The following is a 25717-nucleotide window of genomic DNA, read 5'->3' on the forward strand; positions in this document are numbered from 1 at the left end:
TGGTCAGGCTAGATGCAGGAAGATTGCTCCCGATGTTGGGGAAATCCAGGACAAGGGGTCACAGCTTAAGGATAAGGGGGAAATCCTTTAAAACTGAGATGAGAAGAACTTTTTTCACACAGAGAGTGGTGAATCTCTGGAACTCTCTGCCACAGAGGGTAGTCGAGGCCAGTTAATTGGCTATATTTAAGAGGGAGTTAGATGTGGCCCCTGTGGCTAAGGGGATCAGAAGGTATGGAGAGAAGGCAGGTACGGGATACTGAGTTGGATGATCAGCCATGATCATATTGAATGGCGGTGCAGGCTCGAACGGCCGAATGGCCTACTCCTGCACCTAATTTCTATGTTTCTATGTTTCTAAGGGATATGGGAAAAGAACTGGAACGGGGTACTGATTTTAGATAATCAGCCATAATCATATTGAATGGTGGTGCTGGCTCGAAGGGCGAATGGCCTACTCCTGCACCCATTATTCTATGTTTCTATGTTCTATGTTTTTACTCGGTGAAGGAGCAGTCTGGGTGCTGGCCTAAGCAGAACCTCTGGGTAATCGGGATAATCCTTGCAAGCGATGATTGAATGTGGAACATTACAACTTCAGTCTTGCTGCAATCATGGTAATGTCATGTGCAGAAAGTACTCTGTCATGGTTGACTCTGTACTTTCTCATTTCCATGTCTCTCATCTTCTATGAATTCTAGGCTGCCTTGTAGTGCAAAATCAGTTGATCTTATTATCCTGGAGGTAATTTTACATTGCGATGTGTTTCCGAAAAAAACCCCTTTTAATATATTTATTTTCTGTAGTACATTTATTCAAAACTGATTGAATTACTTGATTGAATTTGAATTTCAAATGCTGTTCATCTATAAAGTTTAAAGTCATTCTAGAGGTTGCTGTACCATTAGTGCATCTGAGAGATTGTAACAAGCTTTGTCAAAAAGGTGCGACATGTTGGCAAGCATCTCCTCTCCAGATAGAGCCAGGTTTCCCCCAATATCCTGAGGTTATTCTCCAAGTACTAAACTGACCTGAATTTGCTTAAAACTCACATATAATATGGATCGTGTACTCCCATCTTAATTATTGATAGAACATAGGATAACAAGCAATAAGGATAATTCCTGATGCTGTATTTATGGATTGATCACAAGCAGATAATGGTGATGGGACAGGCGGGTTAATAGAAAGGCTGTTAATAGGTTAGTATATCAATTAGTAATCCTTTGAGTTATTTAATCAAGTTCCAATTCAGAACACAGACGGTTCATCTTTCAAACACGACATTAAATCATCTGTGTGTTTACTTAGGTGGGTATGAAAAATCGCTTAGCATCTTTCAAAAAAAGTGTAGGTGCATTGACCAATGGTTATCCCGCAACCAATTGCAAGATTATGTAGTATAAGGAAATATGCAAGGTCACTAAAAAGCAGTATGTGAATCTTACTTTATTTACCTTGCTTCATCGTATAAATCTCTTTGAGATCAATTCACAGGCGTGCAACTTAAATCTACAACCTTTTGACTCGGGGGGGGGGGGGGGGGGGGGGGGGGGGGGGGGGGGGGGGGGGGGGGGGGGGGGGGGGGGGGGTGATGAGGGTGATTAAGAATATTGAGATGTGGAACACATTCGTAACCTTTCAATGCATTCAACGTGATACAGTTATTTACCAGGAAAAGCATATAGAATGAGTGGGAAATATTGCTAGGTGGGAAGTAATCTCTCTCTACGATTTCAAGTACGTTGTGAAAATTCAGATGAATAATTTTCCCAAATTAACAAAGCTGTTTGCTAATCCAACAATGGTGAATGAAGTGACAAGGGTAGTCATTTTAGACTAAAATAATTGCCGGTCTGTTGTCCTTTACCACAAGTGGAACACTTCTCCTGGTGGTGTTAACATCAGCATCCCAAGAGTAACTATTGCAAACATGATCAGATCCACTCAATTATGAATTAACTTCGGGATTTTTCTCATAAAAAGCTGGGGTGAATGGACAATTTCTGCACATAAAGTTTACGCTTGTAAGTGCAAGCTCGTTTTTGAAGGGATAAATAAAATAGCCATTTCTCTGTGCTCGGGGCCATGATAATTGCCTCACTCCCTCCATGAATTGGGAAAAGCCTGATTTCACCCATGTGTTCTTAGAATCATGGAATCGTTACACTGGGCCAACATCTACATACTTGTTAAAGATAATCACTACCTTGAAGCAATGGGTTTGTAGCTCTGCAGGTTCTACCTTTCAAGCCCACATCCTACTGATTAAATGTGACATGGATTCCTGTCCCTCGGCATCAGGCAGTGAGATCCACCATCTGGATGATGGTTCCTCAACTCACCTGCACTCCCTCCATCAATTAACTGGTATTGTGATACAGTTTTAGCAGTATCACCCTGTTCTGAGACTTCATGCTTTGGTTGAAGCAGGACAGTATTCTTCATGAATGAAGAAGGGTTTCGGCCAGAAACGTTGCCTATTTCCTTCGCTCCATAGATGCTGCTGCACATGCTGAGTTTCTCCAGCATTTTTGTGGACCTTCGATTTTCCAGCATCTGCAGTTCCTTCTTAAACACCAGACCAAGAAGTACCAGAGTTGAAAAACGGGCTTCTAATTACAAAGGGTTTATATGCCTGAATAGGTAGCCTTGTTTCTATCTACACGGATGCCGACTTAACTGTTGAACATTTCCAGCATTTTATTTTTTGTATTCCCTATGATCGATTACGTAGCATTTTTTTTTTTAATGTGTAAAATGTTCTAAATTGTTTAACAGAACATTGATAAAACTGATGCTGGGGCTGGGGAAGGAGACATTATGTCGGGTGACAACAAAGTAGACAAAAGAAAGAGTACTAAAATAAAATCAGCTCATAAATCATAACATCATAACTTACGTAATGGGTCAACCACTTGTCCTGAACAGGAGACTAAAATAAAGTACCCTAAAATAAAGTTCGCATCTAACCGCTAAACGGTGCTCTGAAAGAGACAACAAGTCAATGCCGACATGTATGAAGATGATGATTGTTACAAGAACACGGTGGATGGGGCGGGTGTGAATGTTTACATCTCTCCCGCCTCTTTGAGTGGGTTGCTGTGTGATTGATGGCAGCTTGCTCCAATGTGGCTGGGAAGGGCAGCGGTGTCGGGTGTCGGGGGGTGGGTGGGAGGGAGTTCCGGCTGCTTCCTCGTTGTCCAGGTGATAATGTGGCAGAGAGTTTGGATTGAAACTCGCCGGGATCAGAGATCGCGGCTGGGAGAGACGCCGTGATCCGGAGCGCTGCTGCCTGGAGCCTCCGGGAGGCACAGACTGCCAGCCGGGCCGGGGTTCGAGTCGAGTCGAGCCGAGCCGAGCCAAGCCAAGCCGGGCCGATACGGGTGGCTGGTGTTCGCCCGGGTGCAGGTTTCGGACTATTCTGCTGCGGGACGCGGCTCCGGGTGAGTGGCTGGTGGTGCGGGAGCGCTGGGTTTTGTTGCCGAGTTCCATTGTAACTACTTTTCACCGCACTCTCTGCCAGGCTCCAGGCTCATCCCATACTGGAGCCTCCTTCCTTCCTCACCGTTGTACTCCGTGCGGGGAAGGGGAAGCCCTCTCCCGGTCTGACCGCTCCCCCGCTCCCGGTCTGACCCGCTCTGTCCGTTCCTCCGGGATCCCACCTCGGCAAAGTTTGGGATACCTCGGCGAAAATTATTGGAAGAGGTCTGGAGATGTATAGATCCTGAATTGGGTCCAGGGGAAAGGGACGACGGTCTCAACAGGGGGTGGTTCACCCTCGTCCCCCGGCTGGTTGTTTGCACTAGGGTGGTGGAGTTGTGTTTCCTAGAGGTGCGGGTTCCACAGTGTGCCGGGTTGTGGGGTATTCCCAGGCTGGTGGTGGTTGGGGGGGGTTTCCGGCTGGGGGGAGGGGGGTGGGGAGAGGGAGGTTCTGAGTCGGGATCCCGGGGCAGTGTGTTCCCGCTGGGAATCTACTTCCACCCTCCCGGGCCGTGGGCTGTGTTCTCTATGGGTGGTGGGTGACTCGGGATCCTGTGGGTGTGCGTTCCCGAGGGGAGGGGGAGGGGGGTTGCCCCGGGGTCTGGGACTGGGCTGGCGGTGGGTGAGGGTGCGTTACCCCCGTGTCCCGGTGGTGTGTGTCTAGTTGCCCCCATGCTCGTGTGGAAGGGGGAGGGGAGAGAGAGAGGGGGTGAGTGGTGACGCCGTTGTTGGTATTGACCCTGGTGTCAGTGGCCGCGGCGGATTTAAGGCCAGGTTTCGCTGCACACTGTATCCGCCCCAGGTGTGTGTGTGTGTTTGTCTGTCCAGGGGTTGGAACAAGTGGCCAGAGCCGCCCCGGTGTCATCGCCGTGAATAGTTATATAAGAGGTCATCCCAAAACGAGTCGTGTTGTCATTATGTTGGATGGGTGGCGATAAATGTATTTAACTTATCGCTGTGTTTGTATCTCTCCATTCGCCAGGCTGCGATCTACTGACGGGTTGTGTTGGCGGGACATCAGCAGGGCATGGGTTAAACCTCTGGATCCAGAAGGCGGAGTGGCAGAGCGGCAAATCCCAACGAGAAGTCCCGGTGCAACGTCGACACGCCGGTGTGGGTGCGGGCGGGCACAGAGTGTACACGGCAGTGTGAGAACAGTTGACCGGAGTCTCACTCTTGCTGGTTTCCAGGAGCTCCCGGGCCACGGTTTCCAATGTGTGTGTGTGCTTGTGCGTTAGGGTTTGGCTGCCTGGGCGGCATTCGGTCAAAGCAATGTAACGAAGGGGAAGCGGCCAGGGAGTGAGGTTTGGTCCCGGGAACAGGACGCACACACTGACTGTCCGAACATGGGGCGAGAGCTGGACCTGGTGCAGGCAGCGAAGAACGGCGACATGCCGTCTGCACAGAAGTTGTTGGCCAAGATCAAGGCTTCGAAAAACAGTGAGTAACCCGATCCTCGCTTAACTTGCAGGGCAGTGCAAGCCCGCGAGTCTGATCTTTTGAAGCTTTCTGCTGCTTTTGTTATATTCATTGGCAGGGAGATCGGAGAATGAGCCTTTGTACTTGGTACCATTGGCCAATAAGGAAGACCTTGTTTAATTTTCAAATAAATGAGCACAGTATCTGGCGAGGCTGTGGATGGTTTGATCGCAGGGGCGCACAGTTTTTGATTCAATCCAACAGGGGCCAACTGGAGATTAACAGAGTTCAAATAAGAGGCAAATCCAACAGAATGGAATTGAACATGGTTGATTATTAATCCTTTAGAATTATCCAAATAAACATGGGGTCAGACGCAAAACAACCATTTGTTGAATTCTAGCAGGCTTTGAGATCCAGTCCATGGCCAATTTTATTCCCAGCATCTTCATATATTTCTTCCACTTTTTACTTCCCTCTTTCATGGGTAGATAGATAGTGTGAGTGCAGCAATAGGCCATTCGGTGCAGCATGTCTATGCTGACCATCAAGTGCCCATTTACATTTATCCTGTATTAATTGTCCCCTCATTCCCATTAACTCCTGTCGAATTTTACTGCTTGTCATCAGTGACTAGTGGCAGGAAACCAGAGCACCTGGAGGACACACGCACTCACTCACAGGTAGAATGAGAAAACTACACGGATGATATCTTGAACTCGGGCTTCTGGAGCTGTGAGGCCACTGTTTTACTCGTTGTGTTATCGTGCTGCCCCATGTCTGGGGTGAATTTCTTTGCTGTTCCATCCCACTTCCATTCTTCCAAATGTTGACCAGCCCTGAGCTACACAAATTCCTCCTTCCTACTTTGATACCTTGGACTGTAGGTTGTGTAGGATCTACAGTGGGAACACGGTGGTGCAGCGGTAGAGTTGCTGCCTTACAGCGAATGCAGTGCCAGAGACCTGACTACGGGCGCTGTCTGTACGGAGTTTGTACTTTCTCCCCGTGAACTGCGTGGGTTTTCTCAGATATCTTCGGTTTCCTCCCACACTCCAAAGACATATAGGTTTGTAGGTTAATTGGTTTGGTAAATGTAAAAATTGTCCCTGGTGGGTGTAGGATAGTGTTAATATGCAGGGATCGCTGGTCGGCCCGAGGGTCTGTTTCCGCGCTGTATCTCTAAACTATACTAAAAAACAGTTCTACTTGCACCAGTTTCAGAGGGAGCATCCATATTTGTGGTTCATTTGTCCATTAAATAACCACTCAGTAATTTACGGTTAACTTTTAAGAACTTGATCTAGAAGAGGAATGGAGAGGTTACTCAAAATACAAAACTTTCCAATGTGGTGCTGATCTTTCCCATTGCTAAAAGCAATTAACACCCTCGGATTAATAGATTCATTACCTTGGGCACGTAACTGAGTTTAGCTAGCACTTGAGGCCACTATTGATAATCTTGGAGATATGGAAAATTGTTAATAGGAGTGGTGAAAGCAATGACTTGCATTTCTCTACCTGGTTATAGCATATATAGTTGTGCCAAGGAAATGTTATCCAATACAATATACCACTCAGCTGTATAAAGAGACGTGATCAAAAGCTTGGATGCACAAAGAACTGCAGAAATGTAATCTTCAGTAAAACACAAAAATGCTGGAGTAACTCGGCAGGTTAGGCAGCAACTCTGGATAAGATTGATAGGTGACGTTTCGTGTCGGACCCTCCTTCTGAAGAAGGGCTCTGACCTGAAACATTGGCTATCCATGTCCTCTGGAGATGCTGCCTGACCCGCTGAGTTATTTATTCCAGCACTTTGTTTTCTGATTGAAAGCTTTCGTGTTGAGGCTTTCCTGGGTCGTGATTGAAACTGGGTCCCTGGAGCTGTGACACAGGAGCACTAAATACTGTATCGTTATGCCTCTGAGCCTGAAAGTTTGCTTTTTGACCGCAAGCATAAAATTCCTTAAAGCCCATATTTGCTCTAAAGCTTTAAAGCACGCCTAGTGATGTCTCTTTCTCTAGTGTGAACTGCTTTTTATTTCCCCCCCCCCCCCCCCCCCCCCCCCCCCCCCCCCATCTCCCACCACCTCCCACCAGATTTGTGTGTTGCTGAACCCCCTTGACTTAAAGGGGTTATGTGTATAAGTTCTTGCACCCAACAATGGGAACCATTTCTCAGATGTGAAACACATATTTTAACTAAACAGTCAGCAACTGATTCATAGAAGCTGATGGAAAGCTAATTGGCAGGATGCTATTGGGAATTACTACTTTTATTTCCACCATCAGCTGATGTGAATTTTGTTGGCTTCAGTTTGGTTTCCTCATTTACCATTTTCTGTGAGTACTTTATTGCCAAGCACCAATCATGGAACTATCCCTTAAATGCAGTTAGAAAATGTTTTGCCTTTATTTAACATCTTTCCTTGCCCAGGATAGATTGCTGCCAATGAATTACATCAGAAATGTGGACACTGCAACATGGTAGTTGATTAGTTTGCAGTAAAGGTACTCCGGCCCATTGTGTTTGGACAGCTGATGCACGGCTGGTTTTGTCAATAACATGGCGGATATTGTACAGGAGACGCTCCCTGAGCTAGAGTAGGAAGGACACGAGCCAATTCTGGATGTCACATTGTTTAGTTTATGGCATTATACGCTGTCAGCAATCCAAGACGTTACAGTTTCTACCTTGGGTCTGTCATTGGAGCTTGTTGGTTTGAACATTGAGTAAAGGATGTAGACTATTGTTTGCTGCCTTTAGAGGTATATAGACAGGCACTTAAATAGGCAAGGCATAGAAGGGTACAGCTCTAATGCAGGCAACTGGAATGAGTGAAGATGGGCTAAAGGTCTCGAGTGCGTATGGTGTGTTGGAGGGTGTGCAACTCATTCTTTCAGATTGGAAACTAAACAGCAGCCATCTGAGTGTCAGCTTGAATTTTGTGTACAAGTCTGCAATAAGACGATTTTCTGAAAGGAGTTGCCTCTGATTTGTGACTTGCTGGTTTAATAATTTATTTTTTGTTCTTCTTGGATATGGGAAGTTTTATGAAAACTATCAGTTGTGTCAAGCGAATGAAAGTCTGATTATGTTTAGTAATTCTCAGGTCGCAGTGTCAATACCCATTGGTGTATCCAGACATATCAGCTCAGTAAAGTTCTGAAACGTAACCTACCTGTCTGTCTTGTCTGGCCTCATCTGCTTAAATTTACCTCCTAGTTTTTTTTTTAACTAACGGACTTCGCTCGATTCTGTTGCTGCCAAGTGCCACAGAATCAGCAGGTGATTTTGGTTGTCGATTTAAGGTAGCAATATTCCACAGATGCTGCAGCTGTCTCTTGTCCTCTGATGGTGGATCTTGATGTCAACATTGTCTCTGCCTAGTTTAATGCTGCCCTGAATGATGGAGTACTTGATATAAATGCAATGTGGAAGTGTGCTGTAGTCCCGGGAGGAAAAACTTGCCAGCTCGCACAAGGTTTATAATGAAAAATTATTTGCTTTTTATATAGCGTAAAACTTGTTTGTTTCAGGATAGCTGACAGTGTGTAGGCAGGGATGTTGAGAACTGGTGCTCATTGATGTTAGTAGTATGGTGTCAGAGGTATATAGGTGCTTCCCTGCCCACTCCTGCCCTCACCGGAGGAAATCTCTCTCGCGTTTACATCCCAGCCTCTGCCCCATCGGACTAATTAGTGCTGAGAGCATAAGCTGTTAACACACAGACCACACCAACCACAAGCCTCTCAGCCAGTTCCGAACTGACAAAGTTGATTATATCCAGAGGTTTCAAGCCCCTACCCAGGGCTTGGCCACTGCCTTGCGTCTCCACTTGCAAGTCTTGCTCCCTCTGGATCATTTGGATAAACTGCTCCCTCCTCCGTATCCCATAGCACCACTCTCTTTCCCCATCTTCCTCCCACCCCACTCGTAACAAGTACAGAGCCCCCTTGTCCTCACCTTCCACCCTACCAGCCGTCATATACAACAGATAATCCTCCAACATTTTCGCTACCTCCAACGGGATCCCACCACTGGCCACATCTTCCCATCTCCTCCTCTTTTGGCTTTTTGCAGAGACCGCTCTGTCTATAACTCCCTGGTCAATTCGTCCCTTCCCACCCAAACCACCCCTTCCCCTGGCACTTTCCCTTGCAACCGCAGAAAATTCTACACTTGTCGCTTTGCCTCCCCCCTCGACTCCATCCAAGGGCTCAAGCAGTCTTTCCAGGCGAGGCAGAGGTTCACCTGCACCTCCTCCAACCTCATCTATTGCATCCGCTGTTCTAGGTGTCAACTGCTGTACATCGGTGAGACCAAGTGCCGACTTGCCGATCGCTTTCCCCGACACCTCCTCTCAGTTCGCATTAACCAACATGATCTCCCGGTGGAGCAGCACTTCAATTCCCCCTCCCATTCCGAATCCGACCTTTTTGTCCTGGGGCCTCCTCCATGGCCAGAGTGAATCCCACCGCAAATTGGAGGAGCAGCACCTCATGTTTCGCTTTGGTAGTTTACACTCCAGATGTATGAACATTGACTTCTCCAATTTTGGGTAGTCCTTGCTTTATCCAGTCTTCTCCTCCCATTCCCAGCTTTCCCACAGCCTGCTGTCTCTGCTTCTTCCTTTCTTCTTCCCGCCCCACCCCCACATCAGTCTGAAGAAGGGTCTCGACCCTGAAACGTCACCTAGTCCTTCGCTCCATAGATGCTGCCTCACCCACTGAGTTTCTCCAGCACTTTTGCCTGCAGTCGATTTTTCCAGCATCTGCAGTTCTTTCTTAAACCTCTGGATCATTTGGTAATTTGCTCCATTTACTGATGAAGTTCTGTCAGCTCCTGATATCTTTCTGGTATTAGTTGGGGACATTGATGCCTACTCTTTGTAATTTTATGGTGATGCGAGCACATCCGTGTCCGTGCAGGTTGATATGCTTGAACAGCCACTGCCTGATCATTATGATCATTCCTCTAATCTCCAAGCTGAGGCCAGTGGTAAGCAGGTGGTTGATGAGAGTCAACTCTATCCAAACTCGCAGTTCAACACAGGTGGCTGATTTGCTTGGCCCAAAATTTGACGAATGAAGCATCTTACAGTATTGAAGTCCATGGAAAACATACCTCCACTTAGTCTCCCTTGCACGGAAATGTTATCTGCAGAAAAGAAGAATGGACAAGGTCTGACTCCTGACTCCTTGAGAATTATCTTTATATAAATGGGACTTTGATGCAACTCTTTTCTGAAGTAGCAGTTCTTCAATTAAAACATTAATTAAATTATTGGATCTAGATCCTCTTTCATAGTGTGTTTTGAATTATCAAGTGCAGGGCCCTCCCAGACCCTGCCTCCTGTTTAAGGCCATCACAGGAGGGATTGCATTTACCATCTTCCACAGAAAGAGAGGCAGATGAAGTGAAACGCAGCATCTTGTCCTTGTCCCAGTTGCTCCAGCCCTGCGGCCCAGTTACTCACGAGTTAAATCTAGCAAGTAGGATCTTTTCATTAGAATTTCCATACAGCTAAATTTAGAGCAATGTGGAGAAAGTGCATTCACAGATTGCATGGACATGATTTCACATTAAATAAGCCTGGTGCCAGTGAAGACCAACTGTCTCGTGTGTTGATCAACACTGAAGCTGCATTCACTCATCGGGATGCAACGGGACCCTGAAAATCTGAGAGGAAGGTGGGAATAGGAAGCAGTTCTTTGTTGGAAGAGTTTCCCTTGAAAATTATACGAATGCATATTCAAAATTTAAAACTTCACAATAAGACCCATATCCCAAATTTTACTAAACATCATCCCACCAACCTTCCTAGCATCACCTAGCCATCCTGCAGACACTGTTTCTAAGAATATCTTGTTCAACCCTCTGGGATCTCTCCAATATGGGCATTACTCCCCTTCAGCCTTGGTAATGTGTGTCCCACAGGATGTTTGGCTTCTTGGGCCATCACAGTTGAGCCCAATTCCCTGTCCTGTTTTTGAAGGTGCATCTCGCAGCTGAGCCCACCGCCTAGCAACCAGGAGAGGTTTTCCGACCCCCTTCCCAAAACCAATGTCCCCTGTCTGGGATCAAACTCTTCAAGTCGGCTGCGGGATCAATGCTGGATATAGGTGTCGGGGGTAATGAAGGGGAGGCAGGAGAATAGGTTTTAGGAGGGAGAGCTAGATCAGCCATGATTGAATGGCGGAGTAGACTTCCACAGCCGAATGGGCTAATTCTGCTTGTATCACATGAATATATATCTGTTTTGGCCATGTATTACTCAGCATGGCACTGGGTCGGGTCAGTTACACCATCGGGCAATAGAAATAGAATGTAAATGTTGTGATCTGAGCCAGGCATGTGAACTCATGTCTTTTCACAGAGATATGAGCGTCAGATCAAGCATGGCCACTGGCACAATTTTGTCAGAGGCACTATTCTTTCATTGAAAATCCTGCAGAATGGCACAGTGAGTAGAGCTGTTGCCTCTCATTCCCAGTGACTTGAGTTCAATTCTGACCTGTGAAGCTGTCTGTGTGGAATCAGCATGTTCTCCATCTGATTGGGTTAGTACATTAACTTGGTGGGCCGAAGAGCCTGTTCCCATGCTATGTGACTGAAATGTTCAGTGGAGACACTATCTGTCCTTCAAGTTGATATAACAATCCTGTAGTAGTTCTTCCCATTAACCTGCCCAGTCCTTCAAAATGATTGCCTGCCCTTTATCACGTTGCTGTTTGTAGGACTTTGCACTACAAAATCTGGCAGCTGTGTTCCTTGCATTGATACAGTGGTGATTGCACTTAATACTTAATTTACTTAAAATAAAAAAGTTGGGATGTTCAGATCTTACTAGGAAAATGAAAATGTTAGTTTTCTCTGCATTATTTACACTTTGGAAATGTGCAAAGGAGAAGAAAACTGTCTGGGTCTGACCCATTGCCTCTGGTGCCTCCCCATCATTAAATTAGATGTCAATAGTTTCAGACCCCGACATTATTTACTTTGATCCGTGTCGCTGCAATGGGTACTGTTGAGTCCTCTTGATTTTTGGGCAGATGTCACTGGTGGTTAGGCTGTTGAATTTGACATTTGCTGACTGAAGACTCGCTTGGAGCAATGTCTGTCCAGAAGGCGATGGTAACACGTGTCTGAGCAGGCTTTGCTGGCACATGAGGCCAAGCTGATGTGGGCAGAGGATTTCTACCTGACCTCATAACCATCCCGACACTGGGTTTTTTAAGTCATGATAGTGAATTGTACCCAAGGAATGGTCTGGGATGGACTGCATCTCTCTTGAGTAGTGCGTCACTTTCTCTTTAACCAACAATTTAGGGGAGGAGAGGGTGACCTTCTAGACTCCCCATCTTATTACGATAGAGGCGAGCACTCTGTTAATTGCCAGGTGCAAGTGTAGATTTGTAGATACAAGATGGTCACTACAGGGAGTGTGATAGTGGCCAGTGTGGGACCAGGCTACATGGAGGAGGACAGAACATAGTAGCCATTGACTACAAAACAGTTAAGTGTGTCCATATAAGGTGCACAACCTTTTATCCGAAAGCCTTGGGACCAGACACTTTTCGTAATTCGGAATTTGTCGGCCTTCGGAATGGAATTTTTTTAGCGTAGATTTTAATGGCTGGCTCAGTGGTAGAGTGCTCGGCTCATATCCGCAAGGTCGCGAGTTTGCGCCTTGATCCCAGCAGTTCCTCGGTCGCGAGTTTGAGTCTTCAATGTAGTTTTTTCTTGCAGAATAAATGTCTGTATGAAATGCAGTGTGTTGAATGAATTCCTGAATTTGTAAATGTGACCGCAGCATTGAATCACCTCTCGCACTCATGTCACCCTAGCGGGGCTACATGCCCTTAGGTGGCCTAAGGCGACATTTTCACACTCTTATATCCGTGTGCAGCAGAGGCGACGTGCGTTTGGCGCCAAACATGAGCTTTGGTGAGCTTTGGTGTGCAGACGACATCCTGGAAAAAATGTCCGGTTTCTTCCAGGATATACCCTCCCGGGCAATATACCCTCCATTTCTCTTTTATGAAGGGGATTTAGTTCCCCTTTCTTCCAGGACCGACAGGAGGTTCCGCTGTCACCTCTGCGTGCCACCCTCAGTGAACGCTCACTCAACTTTGTCTTGGGATTCCTACTCTCCCGCGCAATGTACCCTCACCTTCTCTTTTATGAATGGGGATTTAGTTCCCCTTTCTTCGAGGACGGACCGGAGGTTCCGCTGTCACCTCTGCGGGCCGCCCTCGTTGAACATCCTGTCTCCCTGTCCCTGGGATAGCAGGGGGCGATCAAACAGCACAATACCCCCCTCCCCCTCCAACTTCAGAGGAATCCGCTCCCCGATGGGCCGCTACGGCAACAAGTGGCAGTTCGCCCACAGCCCGAGCTGCGCGACCCCAAGAACAAGACGTACCTTGCACACCATCAGCTTCTGCCCATACGTGTTCCTCTGGAGTTGGAGCGGGGCTGGGCTGGAGTTGCTGATCTGGGATCTCCGTGCTTGCAGTGGGCCTGGGGGTCGGTGTCCCGATGAGGGGGCACAGCTCGGGCTGTGGGCGAACTGCCACTTGTCGCCGTAGCGGCCCATCGGGGAGCGGCTTCTGGTGGTCCTGATGTCTCCGACCAGTTTGTAGTTTCCCTCTGGAGTTGGAACAGGGCTGGGCTGCAGCTGGCTGTGGGTCTCTGGGATCTCCGTGCTTGCTGTGGGCCTGGGGGTCGGTGTCCCGTTGGTCCTGACGTTTCCGGTGACTGGCATTGTATGCTGGCATCGCCGACTTGAAGACAGTGCAAAGCCCCCGCGCCGGTGCAATGGGCGGGGAGCTGGAGAGGGGAGGGAAGGGGTCACACACATGGCCGGGAAGCAGAGGGGTGTAGGTGGGGTGAAACTGAAGGGAGCGACAATCTGCTGCTCCCTGCCCTCTGAGTTAAAAAGTTCCCACGCAAGACTCACGATACACTGTATCGTGAGTCTACCGTGGGAACTTTTTAACTCAGCGGGCAGGCAGCAGCAGATTGTCAATTATTAACCCTCCCGCGCAATATACCCTCACCTTCTCTTCTATGAATGGGGATTTAGTTCCCCTTTCTTCGAGGACCGACCGGAGGTTCCGCTGTCACCTCTGCGGGCCACCCTCGGTGAACGTTTTCAAGGACCTTTCTTCAAGGACCGAAAAAATTCGGAGGTTTTCGTTATTTGGATCTTCGGATAAAAGGTTGTGCACCCGTACCATGATATAAATATATACATACATGAATAAAAAAACTGATAAAGTGCAAATCACAGAAAATGGGTTCATAATAATCAGAGTTTTGTCCGAGCCAGGTTTAATAGCCTGATGGCTGTGGGGAAGTAGCTATTCCTGAACCTGGATGTTGCAGTCTTCCGGCTCCTGTACCGTCTACCTGAAGGTAGCAGGGAGGAGTGTGTGGCCAGGATGGTGTGGGTCTTTGATGATACTGCCAGCCCTTTTTAGGCAGCGACTGCGATAAATCCCCTCGAGCCTGCACTGACCCTGGGCAGAATGTCCTCTTTCTGTGCAGTACCGTGGTTTTGCTTGAGTGCAATGGTGAAAAAGGAAGAACACTTGCAACAAAATAGAATTTCTATCAGCGTGCCTGTTTTCCTCTGAGACATTGTAACAGAGAGCAACAGCCTCTAAAGGTCCACAAGGGGACTGTGTTAAAACAATGAATAACTTCCCATGTCTGGGGAGTCTGTCTCGGCACAGACAGACATCACTGAAATCTGCAGTGAACTACTGGCCGTACGGATGACTGAGGAAAAGTTTTTGAAGATCAAGGCCTCAAGCCCAGATCAAAGCTGGTGATTTTCTGGATAGTCCTGCTGCTCTGTACAATAATGAGATGGGGGACTATCTGCACCCAGGCATCTCAGAGCACTGAAAAGTATGAGGAATGCTATCTCCACAAAATCATCCAAATCCACTGATAAGAATGTTGGTGTATTTTTAGCCCAATAGCTAGACTAAGGTTGAGGGTCTAATTGCATTCCGGGCTCCGTTAGGGAAGTTGCATTGTTTGCATGCCTGATACCAGATTCCTGAAGCAAGCATTCCACACTGAGCTCTGACATGGCAAGAGGTTACCAAGTGAACAGAACAAATAATTCAAGATTGTTCCAAAAGGCTCCTTAAAGAAATGCAATGGGAGAATGTTGACTGAGTAGTCGAAATAAAGAAGAATTCACGATACCATTGGAAATCTTGTTTCCATTCATGGGAGCCTGCAGAAGCCCAATTTAAGTGGTAGTAAAGGTGCAGCACCTCAAAATGATATTGTGTCGGGGTATGCTAGCCTAGTGCGTTACCTCCGGACTCAAGCAGCAGCAAGCAATTTGTTTTCCCCTATGGGACTGCCTGAGAAGGGAAGTGGGTCTGACAGGTGAGAGTGTGTCACGCACTACCACATTGTGATTCACTTGTCACAAAAGCTGAACTGCATTCCTGTAGAGTGGAACTTGAGCAGCTTGCTAAACATCTCTTGCTTCACAATCGACCCAGTCTTGCTTTTGACATGTGTTTGGTATCACAGTCCGACTGTCAAGTTGTAACACGCTGAGGCTATGTTTGGTATTTTATTTCCTCCACTTGTTTGTGCTGATCGAGCAGAAAGCAGAGACACGGAGGATGCGTCACTGTAAACACTTGGGACCACACCAGCGACACGGGTTGGGTGGGGGAGTTATTGTCTGTTTTTTGTTAGAGGGACAATGCACATCCGCTCTTACCCCCTGCACTGCACCCACAGCAAAGGATACCAAAATGTATTAATTCTCACGTAAAAACTGCATAGAGTTTCAATGTGGTTTGATGTATGCAAAATTTCAAGTGAGCAATTTAACATTAGAAGCCATGTTAAAAGCGAGACTACAGCAAGTGAAGTCGGACAAAGATCAAGTGGAATTCTTGGCTTTACATGCGGGTCACTGAATGTGACAGCAAGGCATTGATCAGTTAGTTGTGTTGATGATTATCATTCCCTTTAATGATTTGACCAACTGGTGAAGTGGTAACAGGAGCACTTGGGTCCTGGCCAATCTCAAACCAACTTTATTAAAAAAAGTCTTAAGTCACTACATCGATGACTGCATTGGTGCTACCTCCTGCACCCACAACTCACTGACTTCATCCAGTTCACCTGCACCTCCTCCAACCTCATCTATTGCATCCGCTGCTCTAGATGTCAGCTGTTCTACATCGGTGAGACCAAGCATAGGCTTGGCTATCACTTCGCCCAATACCTCTGCTCGGTTCGCAATAACCAACCTGATCTCCTGGTGGTTCAGCATTTCAACTCCCCCTCCCATTCCGAAACCGACCTTTCTGTCCTGGGCCTCCTCCATGGCCAGAGTGAGGCCCACCATAAATTGGAGGAGCAGCACCTCATATTTCGCTTGGGCAGTTTGCATCCCAGCGGTATGAACATTGACTTCTCTAATTACAGGTCGTCCCTACTTTCTCCTCCCCTTCTCAGCTCTCCCTCAGCCCACTGTCTCCACCTCTTCCTTTCTTCTTCCCCACCCCGCCACCGTCACATCAGTCTGAAGAAGGGTCTCAATCTGAAACGTTGCCCATTTCCTTCGCTCCATAGATGCTGCCTCACCCACTGAGTTTCTCCAGCGTTTTTGTCTACCTAAGATTTAAAACAAAGGTCATTTGTCCCATTCATTGTTGGACTTGCCACATTTAGTTTTGGCAACTGTTGTCTATGTTTACAATTTCTTTGTATTTCAAAAATACCTTGGCTGCCAGGAACATGGTGACAAAGGGAGGTCTTGGAAGTTAATTTGTTCTTTTTGAGAAACCTTTGATCATGGAATTTCCCTACGGGGGAAAAAAAACATTGGGAGGGGTGGTCCCAAATGCTTTATTTTTAAATGGATGTCCTAAAGTGTTTGTAAAAGAAAATAATACAAAATGGAAAAGACCAAAGACTCTGATTCTTCCAGTGTTGAAGGCGAGGGGCTGAATTCTGCTTCCAGTGTTGCAAACCTCTGGAATTTAAGTGCTGTGTTGATTACAGCAGTAAGAGGGATTAACAAGGGCTCAGTGAGATAATATCAGCGATACATTTTGACGAGACATGGCGGCGGAATTCAGGCTGGAATTAGGAAATGGGGAATTAACAAGGGGCTTGAAAGAGTTAAACAAGGAGGGGCAAATAGTGAATTTTTTGATGCACAATAAGGTTGGTATTAGAAACACAAAGGAAAAGGTAAGTATAATTAATTATTGAAGGGATATTAGAATGTGGAGGTGGCCACTGGTTGAAATAATCATGGCATTTGTTAAGGCAAAATGATTTGGAAAATATATTAAAGGTATGGATAGGGAGAGAGAGAGGGACCATTCCCTAGGCGAGCCAACAGCATTCACGTGATAAATCCCTTCTGGACTTGAACACTGGCATGTAATCGTAGACATTTATCAGCCTTGGTGAATGATTTTTAAATGCATTAAATAACGTTTGTGTGGTACCAAGGGATGCAATTAAAGAAACATTCAGATATAAAAAGGACAAATATTTTACTTATATACACAGTGAGTCCCAGGACGGCTTCAGCCGCCTTATTATGTTTGGAATTGATTGCCTGCACGTTAATTAGAAGTGTAAATGCCCTCTGGTTGCTTATTGTACGTGAAAGATATGTTGAATACTATCCCTTTCCATGAATTCATCCAAATTCAGAAGATGTGTTGGTTATTTTCCTAAGCGCATGCTATCAACTCAACAATATTCTGATGACATAGCTACCTTTTCTATCACATTTGCATACATTTTATAACTCATAGATTTTGTTTTTGGTCATGCTGTTTTTTAATGTTAATTAAGACCATCGGAAGCTGGATGCTGGTTGAAGTAGCCTTGGTCTATGTTTCCAGTTCACCTGATGACACCATAACATAGCAGGTACTGTTGCTGCTTCAATACTCCAGCAACAGAGGATTCATCGTGATCTCCATGTGCTGTATGTGTGGAGTTTAAGCATTCTTCCTGTGACTGCGTGGAATTCCTCCTAGTGCTGCAGTTTCCTGTCATGTCTCAAAGGTTAATTAGCTACAGTAAATATCCTCAAGTTGGTTAGTTACTGTAGTGGGAGAATTCTTTTAGATTAGTTTAGAGATACATTGTGGAAATATGTCCTTTGGCTCCACGCCGACCAGTGATCCCTGTACACTAATACTATCAACTGGGAGGGAACAGCCATTGAGGACAGACTTTGGACTTTAGGTTTTAGAGATACAGCGTGGAAACAGGCCTTCAGCCTGACCAGCGATCACCCCATATGTTAGCATTATCCTACACACTCGGGACAATTTACAATTTTACTGAAGCCAATTAACCTACAAACCTGTAAGTCTTTGGAGTACAGTAGTAAACCTGTGGACCTGGGAAAAAAGCCCACGTTGTTGTGGGGTGAACGTACAAACTCTGTACAGATAGCACGCGTGGTTTGGATCATTCTCAGGTCTCTGGCACTATACGGCAGCAACTCTACCATTTCACCACCCTGCTTTCCTGGAGGGAAACTAATGGGCATTTGTGAGAGCTCGGGTTACAGGAAAAATATACAGTAATGGGATGGATGGGCATAGTCTCAATGTGAAGAAAAAATTACCCTGCTAAAGAGAAAAATGTGTCCAGAATATATTTGGATGCAGTTTACCAGAATGTCCTGAAGAAAACATTGGGCTGGTAAGATCTTTGAGGGATTTTGTTTTCAAGCAGATGGAGAGACTCAGCTATTCCATGCAGACCCACCAGGAGCAACTGTGCCTTGGGCTCATCTGGTCGTCCGCTCGATTCCCTCCCTCCTGGGATCCAGTCTCTTGACAGTAGTTCTGCAGGCACGTTGACCTGAGCCATGAGGCCTTTTATCATGGGAGAGGTGGGGGTGAGAATAGACCATTCCCTGAACAAAAGAACTGGCATTGATTATTGAGCCATTAGCCTCCTCTTTAAAAGCGGAACCCTCTGGTGATCTGCTCCCACCTGGCCCACGTTCCATTCAGCCTCTGGGTGTGAAGCAGTTTGACAAATAATCCATTTACATGGAGGGCCTCTTTCAATGGATTATGCTGCAGCTGTGGCTGTTCCAAATATGTGAAGGACTGGCTCCCAATTCCAGCAGCAGCAGCAAAAAGACCCTGAACCCTCCCCAAAGCCAAGGCAAGCAATGCATAGTGGCCTTTAGGTTTGTCAGCACTGCTTTTGGTGCCAGGGATAGTAAACAGAAACATTGCCTTTGGGGGAAGAAGGTGGGGTTGTGAGGGGCAAGAGGAGGGTAGCCTTTGACAGACCGCACTATCTTTTGGCTGAGCCTCTGACTGTAACAACGGCCTGATCTGAAACCACGTCCATGCAATTCCATCCTTTCAGCAAGAACACAGGCCAGATTCTCATTTATTTTTGGCGGTTTGCTGCTCCCTGGTTTTATCACTATGAATGAGGGTGTGCTCTTTTGAGGGAGGCAAATTTAAACAACTGCAATTTGCATCTGCACTTCAACAAGCAATATGACCGAGAGCTCGTGGAGAGATTTTAATAATGGAATGAGGTGAGACTTTTGTTGGGCATATCTATTTTGCAATGGATTTGTGCGTACCCTTGGCACTAACAGCAGAGGAGTATTGCTCACAAGGCGGGTATCACCCAGTCTATTCTGCCCTAGTCACGGGTACTCGGGAGGGTGGGACAGTATCTTTGGGATGTGCATTTTCTCCCCACCTCCCTCTTGGTAGCATTTGTAGGGCCCCAATGGCAAGTATTCCACATCAATGACAATGTCATTACCTTTGTTTGATTGCGGTATCAGAATCCGTTGGGAACTCCCATCAGGATGCCGCAAAGCACCAAACAAAATGCTTTGGAGTGAAGTCACAGTAACCTCTAAAATTAAAGCCACAGTCTTGGGTTAAGACATTGGCCATTTAAGAGTGAGATAACAGTTCACTCGGCGGCTGCGATTCTATGGAATTTGCCATCCCGCAGGTCAGTGTCCGTTCAGTAGATGGGTAACCATGTCTGAGAAGACATCCAGGCATCAACCTGAAACTAGGCCCATGGGAAAGGGCATGTTATGGTCTGGCTACCAACTATAATTGATAATTTATTGTATTATTGTTTATTGTACATTTGTTGTATTGTTGTGTCTAATGTGCTTGTAAAAGCTGCAGCAAGTAACAATTTCATTGTTCTGGTCCTGGTGCATATGACATTTAAACAGTCTTGGCATCAAAGTTCGGCTACGTTTCAGTCGTGGGTGGGACACGCTTGAGTGGCCGGTTCTTGTTCCTGGCCCTTGTGTGCCCACAGTTCTGTAAAATGTGCCCAAGTTTCCAACGCTTGCAGGGAGTGGGAACATGCATTGTAGTCCACTGTCTGTTTCTTGTAGCTGATAGCTCTTTGAGTCGTTTTCCTGTTTGAAGCCACATTGGGTTACTGAAGTGATTGCGTTTTACCCACACTGCCATATGGCACCGCCTCTTATCAACTCATTTAATCAAAATGGCAGGAGATCACATTGGGGATTAAATAGAAGGGCTGTCATCCTGTTCTAATATGGAGAGCTGCTGTCTTGGAGAGTTAAATATTTAATTTTCTAGATTTATGCATTGGATTAATCCCAAAAGAAAGAACGTGGTCCTTCAGGCTGATGTTTCTTTCAGATGAGATTCTAAATCCTTTTGCCCAGGGTCGCTAAATGGCATTGTGTAGAGTGACCTCGGACAGAAGGCCAGATTAAATTAGTCAAATATTTTTGAAATTCTGAACCTCCTCCCCCCTCAGATAGTTGTTCAGGCAAGCCAGTTGATAATTATAAAACGGAATGTTTTTTTTGAGGACAAGATTATTAATGGGCATAACCTGTATGAACGTACAAGTTAGCACGAGTCACCACTTGGCTCTTCAAATCTGCTGTGCTATTCAATAACATCACAGCCGATCCGATTGCAACTACTATTCCATATTCTCCCCCACACCTGGTAACTTTTGACCGTCTCCCGAACCTTTGTTTACCAAAGGTATACTTTCTTCTTTCTCTTTCATAAGAATATTCAGCCACTCCTTCCACAATGAGGGAGAGCTGTAAAGGCTTTCTGCATCAGAGAGGGAAAAATAAATTGCTTAATCCGTCTTAAATGGGCCACCCATTAGTTTAGTACAGTGGAGGTTTGTGACCAGTGGTGTTCTACAGGTATTTATGTTAGTGCCTCTGCTATTTGTGATTGTCCATAAATGACATGGACATTAACAGGGATGGATTGGTTAATAGGTTTGCTGGAGTCGGGACTGTAAGGAAAGCTGTTGAACTCTACAGTGGGATATAGATCAGCGACATAAATGGCAGATGGAGTTTAATCTGATGAAAATGTAAAATATACCATCAATGGCATAGCCTTTAATAACACTGTATAGATGGATATTGGAGTCCATAACTCCCTGGAAGTGGATAGTGATTTTTTTTTTTAAAAAGAGAAAAAAAGGCCTATAGTACACTTGCCTTTATTGGTCGTAACATTGAGAATAAGAGTTCAGAAGTCAGTGTACAGCTTCATAGACTTTGGCCAAGCAGCATTTGGAGTGCTGTGTGTAGTTCTGGATGCCAATTACAGCAAGTATGTGGAGATTTTTTTTTAAAGGCACAGAGGAGGTTTACCAGAATGATGTCTGGGTTAGGGCGATTGGCTGCAGGAAGAGGTTTTACATGCTTGGATTGTTTTCTCTGGAACGCTGGTGGCTGCGGGAAAGACCATATAGACGTGTGCATAATTATGAGGGGCATACATCGGGCTGACAGTCTGAACACTCTTCCCAGAATGGAAATATAAAATACTAGAGGGAATTTAAGGTGAGAGGGGCAGAGTTTAAAAGAGATGTGTATGGCAATTTTTTTTTTATGGTGAGTGTATACATCGGATGGTGAGTGTACACATCAGAGAGGATGGTGAGTGTATACATCAGAGAGGATGGTGAGTGCCCGGACTGCACTGCCATGGTGATGGTTGAGGCAGATACAATATGCCGGGCATGGCGAGATATGGACTATGTGCAGGTAGATAAGAGTTGGCGTCATGTTTGGCACATGCATTTCGGTGTACACTGTTCTATATTCTATGATTTTGAGTTTGAGGGGAGCGGGTGGAGATGAGATGTAGAGCAGCCATTATCTAGTTGATCCCCCTCTATTATGTTCTCAACCTGCTGCATTAATTCATGTTGGAGTTGTGCATTTCTATGTGGAAGGCTGCAGTTGTGTTCTTTCGGTGAAGGCTAGCAGCCTTGAAGTTAATGAAATGGTACAACGTGTCAGCTGGATTGATGATAAGTATGTAATTCATCTGCAGAGGATGATAAATCTGTCTTGTTTGTTTTGGGAAAACTGATTGTCATGGTACTTCATGGTTTCTTGCGTCCATGATTTTTCTCCTTTCCAGAAAAACAATGAAGTGCAGCTCATGCCCGAATGCCATTTTTACAAAATTGTTAATGAAGGTGGTTAATGAGGATTGAGCTACAGATGTTGTCTGCAGATACACTAAGGTATATGACAAGATTATTCAGTTAAGATGCTTGGGATCCACATTGACTTGGTAGTTTGGATTCAGAACTGACTTGGCCATCAAAGACAGAGGGAAGGATGTTGTAGCTGGAGGTCTGTGACCAGTAGCATTGTGGAGGCTTTGGAGAATGTGCCGAAGAGGTTTAGTAGAATCCTGCCTAGATTAGAGAGCATTTGCTGAACGGAGATGGATGATGGACAGACTTGGATTGTGTCTTTTCTCTCTCTGGAGCATCAGAGGCTGAGGGGGGCCGTGATTGAAGTTTGTAAATTAAGCAGTAGCATCGTTTTCCCAGGGTGTGAATGTCAAATACCGGAGGACATAGTTTCAAGGTAAGAGGGGAAAAGATTAATGGGAATGTATAGGGCAAATGTTTTACAGAGAGAGTGGTAAGCGTCTGAAATTTGCTGCCAAGGATGATTGTGGAAGCAGATATAATTATGTTTTTGGAGCCTTTTAGATATGAATATAAGAGCCTTTTGTCAAAAATGTAACCTTTTTGCGTTGCTTATGTATCTAGTCAATCACACAAACCAGCCTTCTCTCCGTCCGCCGCCTCTATCTACACTTCACGCTGCCTCGGAAAAACAGCCAGCACTATTGAGAACCATTCATACCCCGGTTATTCCCTGTTCTTCCCTCTCTTGTTGGGAAGAAGCTTGAAAGCACCAGTTTGAAGGATAGCTACCTCCTCACTGTTGTCAGACTCTTGAATGGACCATTTGCAAGCCGAGGATGTATTCCCACTCTCCCACAATTCAACTTTGTTGAGGTCCCAGTAATCTTGCTTTGATTTGCACCTTTTCTGTGTCTGGATACTACAGGTACAGACTGGGGCAATGTTTTAAGATTGGTGGTGGGGGAAGAGGAGTAACTAGAGGCTGGAGTGTTCTGACTTCATTGATGTAGCCTCATGTTTCAGTGCATGGGTCCCACACATTGAGTGCATACTGTGGATCCTGAGTCTTTTGCTGCTCACTCTTTCAATCTTGGGCTGTATCCCTGTGGAATGAAGCAGGTGGGGAAAGTTGGTGATGATTGGAAGGTCTTGATTAATCCATAGAGGTATTGGCAGCTGCTTGGCCCTGACCATTCTGCAGGCCATTCAGTGACCGATGTATGCCACGACTGTGACACATTTGGTTAATGCGTAATCAATAAGTGAGTGTGGATCAGCCGGTTACCACTGATAATGATAGAGATAAATAATTGCTTGTATCACGTGGCACCTTTCAGAACCCATTCCTGATGGGTCCAAAATACCTTGCAGTATACATCACTGTAGACGTAGTGTCAATTTTATAATGGAGAAAGGGAAGTGGTCAGCAATGGCTTGCGCGCAACTATGTGAGGAAGATCATGTTATCAATATTCATTGATGATTGAGGACCGGTGAACAGGGTCAGTGCTGGATGAGTCATTGGGGTTAACTCTCTTGTTTGTCATCAAAACTATGCCAGGAGTTAATTTAGCTCAGCAGCAGATGGAGGCTTGGTTTAATGCAACTTCTAAAATTCCAGCTGCTCCTCGGTAGGACTGTCAACAATATGGAAAGCTCTAAACGGGATTTGAACTAGCAATCTTGAAGCCTGGCATATTGATCAAATCCAAGAGTAAAGGTTGTGATTTTCTAGAATGTTACTTGACTGGTTGAGCCTTCTTCCGGCTGAGCCCGGTCTTCTAAGATGCTCTTTTGGTGATGTTTTGCCTCTTCCGTGATGGTACAATAGTAAATGCTGCCTGTATTTGACTTTTCCCAAAGTCAAGTAAAGAACTCCTTGAGTTCCTTATGAGGAAGGAACATGTGGCCCTGCCTTAGGTGCTTGAAGGGTAGCAGGTCTGGTAATGTGTAAGGCAACTTTTCACATTGATTTACCACAAGAATCGATTACCTACGACTAACATGCCGACCTACTACTACTGAACCTAAGAGTAAAAAAAGTATCGATTTTTTTTCCCATGGTGACCTATTATTAATCGCAGGCATTTTTCAACATGTTGAAAAATACGGCGTGACCTAGCTGAGGCCTCGAGTACACGGTGACTACTCTCGAGCATTAAGGAAAGTTACAAAGACCTCGTGTCGACCATGCTGCGAGTATGAGTCGAGGGCAAACTGGCCAGAACTCGCGGATTAGATCGCCCAAGTGGGACAGGCCCTTAACTCACCCTCCCATTCCAAATCTGACCTTTCTGTCCTGGGCCTCCTCCATTGTCAGAGTGAGACCCAGTGCAAATTGGAGGAACAGCACCTCATATTTCGTTTGGGTAGCTTACACCCCAGCGGTATGAACATTGACTTCTCTAACTTCAAATAGCCCTTGCTTTGCCTCTCTCTCCATCTCCTCCCCTTCCCAGTTCTCCCACCAGTCTTACTGTCTCTGACTACATTCTATCTCCATCCCGCACACTCCCCTGACATCGGTCAGAAAAAGGGTCTCGACCCGAAACGTCACCCATTTCTTCTCTCTGGAGATGCTGCCTGTCCCACTGAGTTACTCCAGCATTTTGTGTCTACCTTCGATTTAAACTAACATCTGCAGTTCTTTCCTACACGGGATATTGATTTAACGGTTCACCTGATGCAGGGACCACTGACATCGCAGCGATTCCTCAGTCCTATACTGAATGTGGCAGCGCAGATTCTGAGCTGAAGCTTTTGAGATCAGGATAATTTCTGAACCCTGCAAAATGCAATTGAAAATTAAATGTCCTTGTTTTTCCTAAACACCAACACGTGAGAGTGGTGAATTTCATTAACCATACCCTTCTTAATTTCCCACTTTGTATACCTTGGGAATCATTTCCTTCCATTTCTAATCTTTGAATCTCCTTTAATCGTCTTCATGGTCCCGTGTACCCTCTCCTGAGCACGTTGATATCCTGTGGTATGGAGTCCAGAACCTCAGTAGACTGATCTGTCCACTATTTAAAACAGCTAATAGATCTTAGAAGATTTGCATTCTGCTGCCCCAGCACACAACCTCCAAATTTGATTAGCAACGTCAATTACTTCGCCATGTAGTCTGGACGTTGTAAGATAGCGCTCTCAGTTGTCTCTGCCTCAGCGGCTGTCCTTTGCATGCTTACGCAAATATATCTAATTAAGGTGCAAGGCTTTCTGTTTCTCAGTGTTAAATTCAATTCATCATTTGTTTTGTCAATCTCATAACTGATTTAATTCCTGCCAATATCCTGCTGTGTTCTTTGT

General features: G+C 45.8%; 1 protein-coding gene across 1 annotated transcript in view; it reads left to right on the forward strand.

Moving 5' to 3' along the window:
• Window positions 1–3175: 3175 nt before the first annotated feature.
• Window positions 3176–25717, forward strand: part of LOC129708394 (caskin-2-like) — a 264337-nt gene continuing 241795 nt past the window's right edge. Inside the window, exons 1-2 of the mRNA XM_055654104.1 lie at window positions 3176–3446; window positions 4466–4923. Of these exons, the coding sequence (XP_055510079.1) occupies window positions 4830–4923 (94 nt within the window). The 5' untranslated portion in view covers window positions 3176–3446; window positions 4466–4829. The remainder of the gene's footprint in view (window positions 3447–4465; window positions 4924–25717) is intronic.

This window comes from Leucoraja erinacea, chromosome 23, assembly GCF_028641065.1.
Source record: "Leucoraja erinacea ecotype New England chromosome 23, Leri_hhj_1, whole genome shotgun sequence".
In the NCBI taxonomy this organism is placed as follows: Eukaryota; Metazoa; Chordata; class Chondrichthyes; order Rajiformes; family Rajidae; genus Leucoraja; species Leucoraja erinaceus.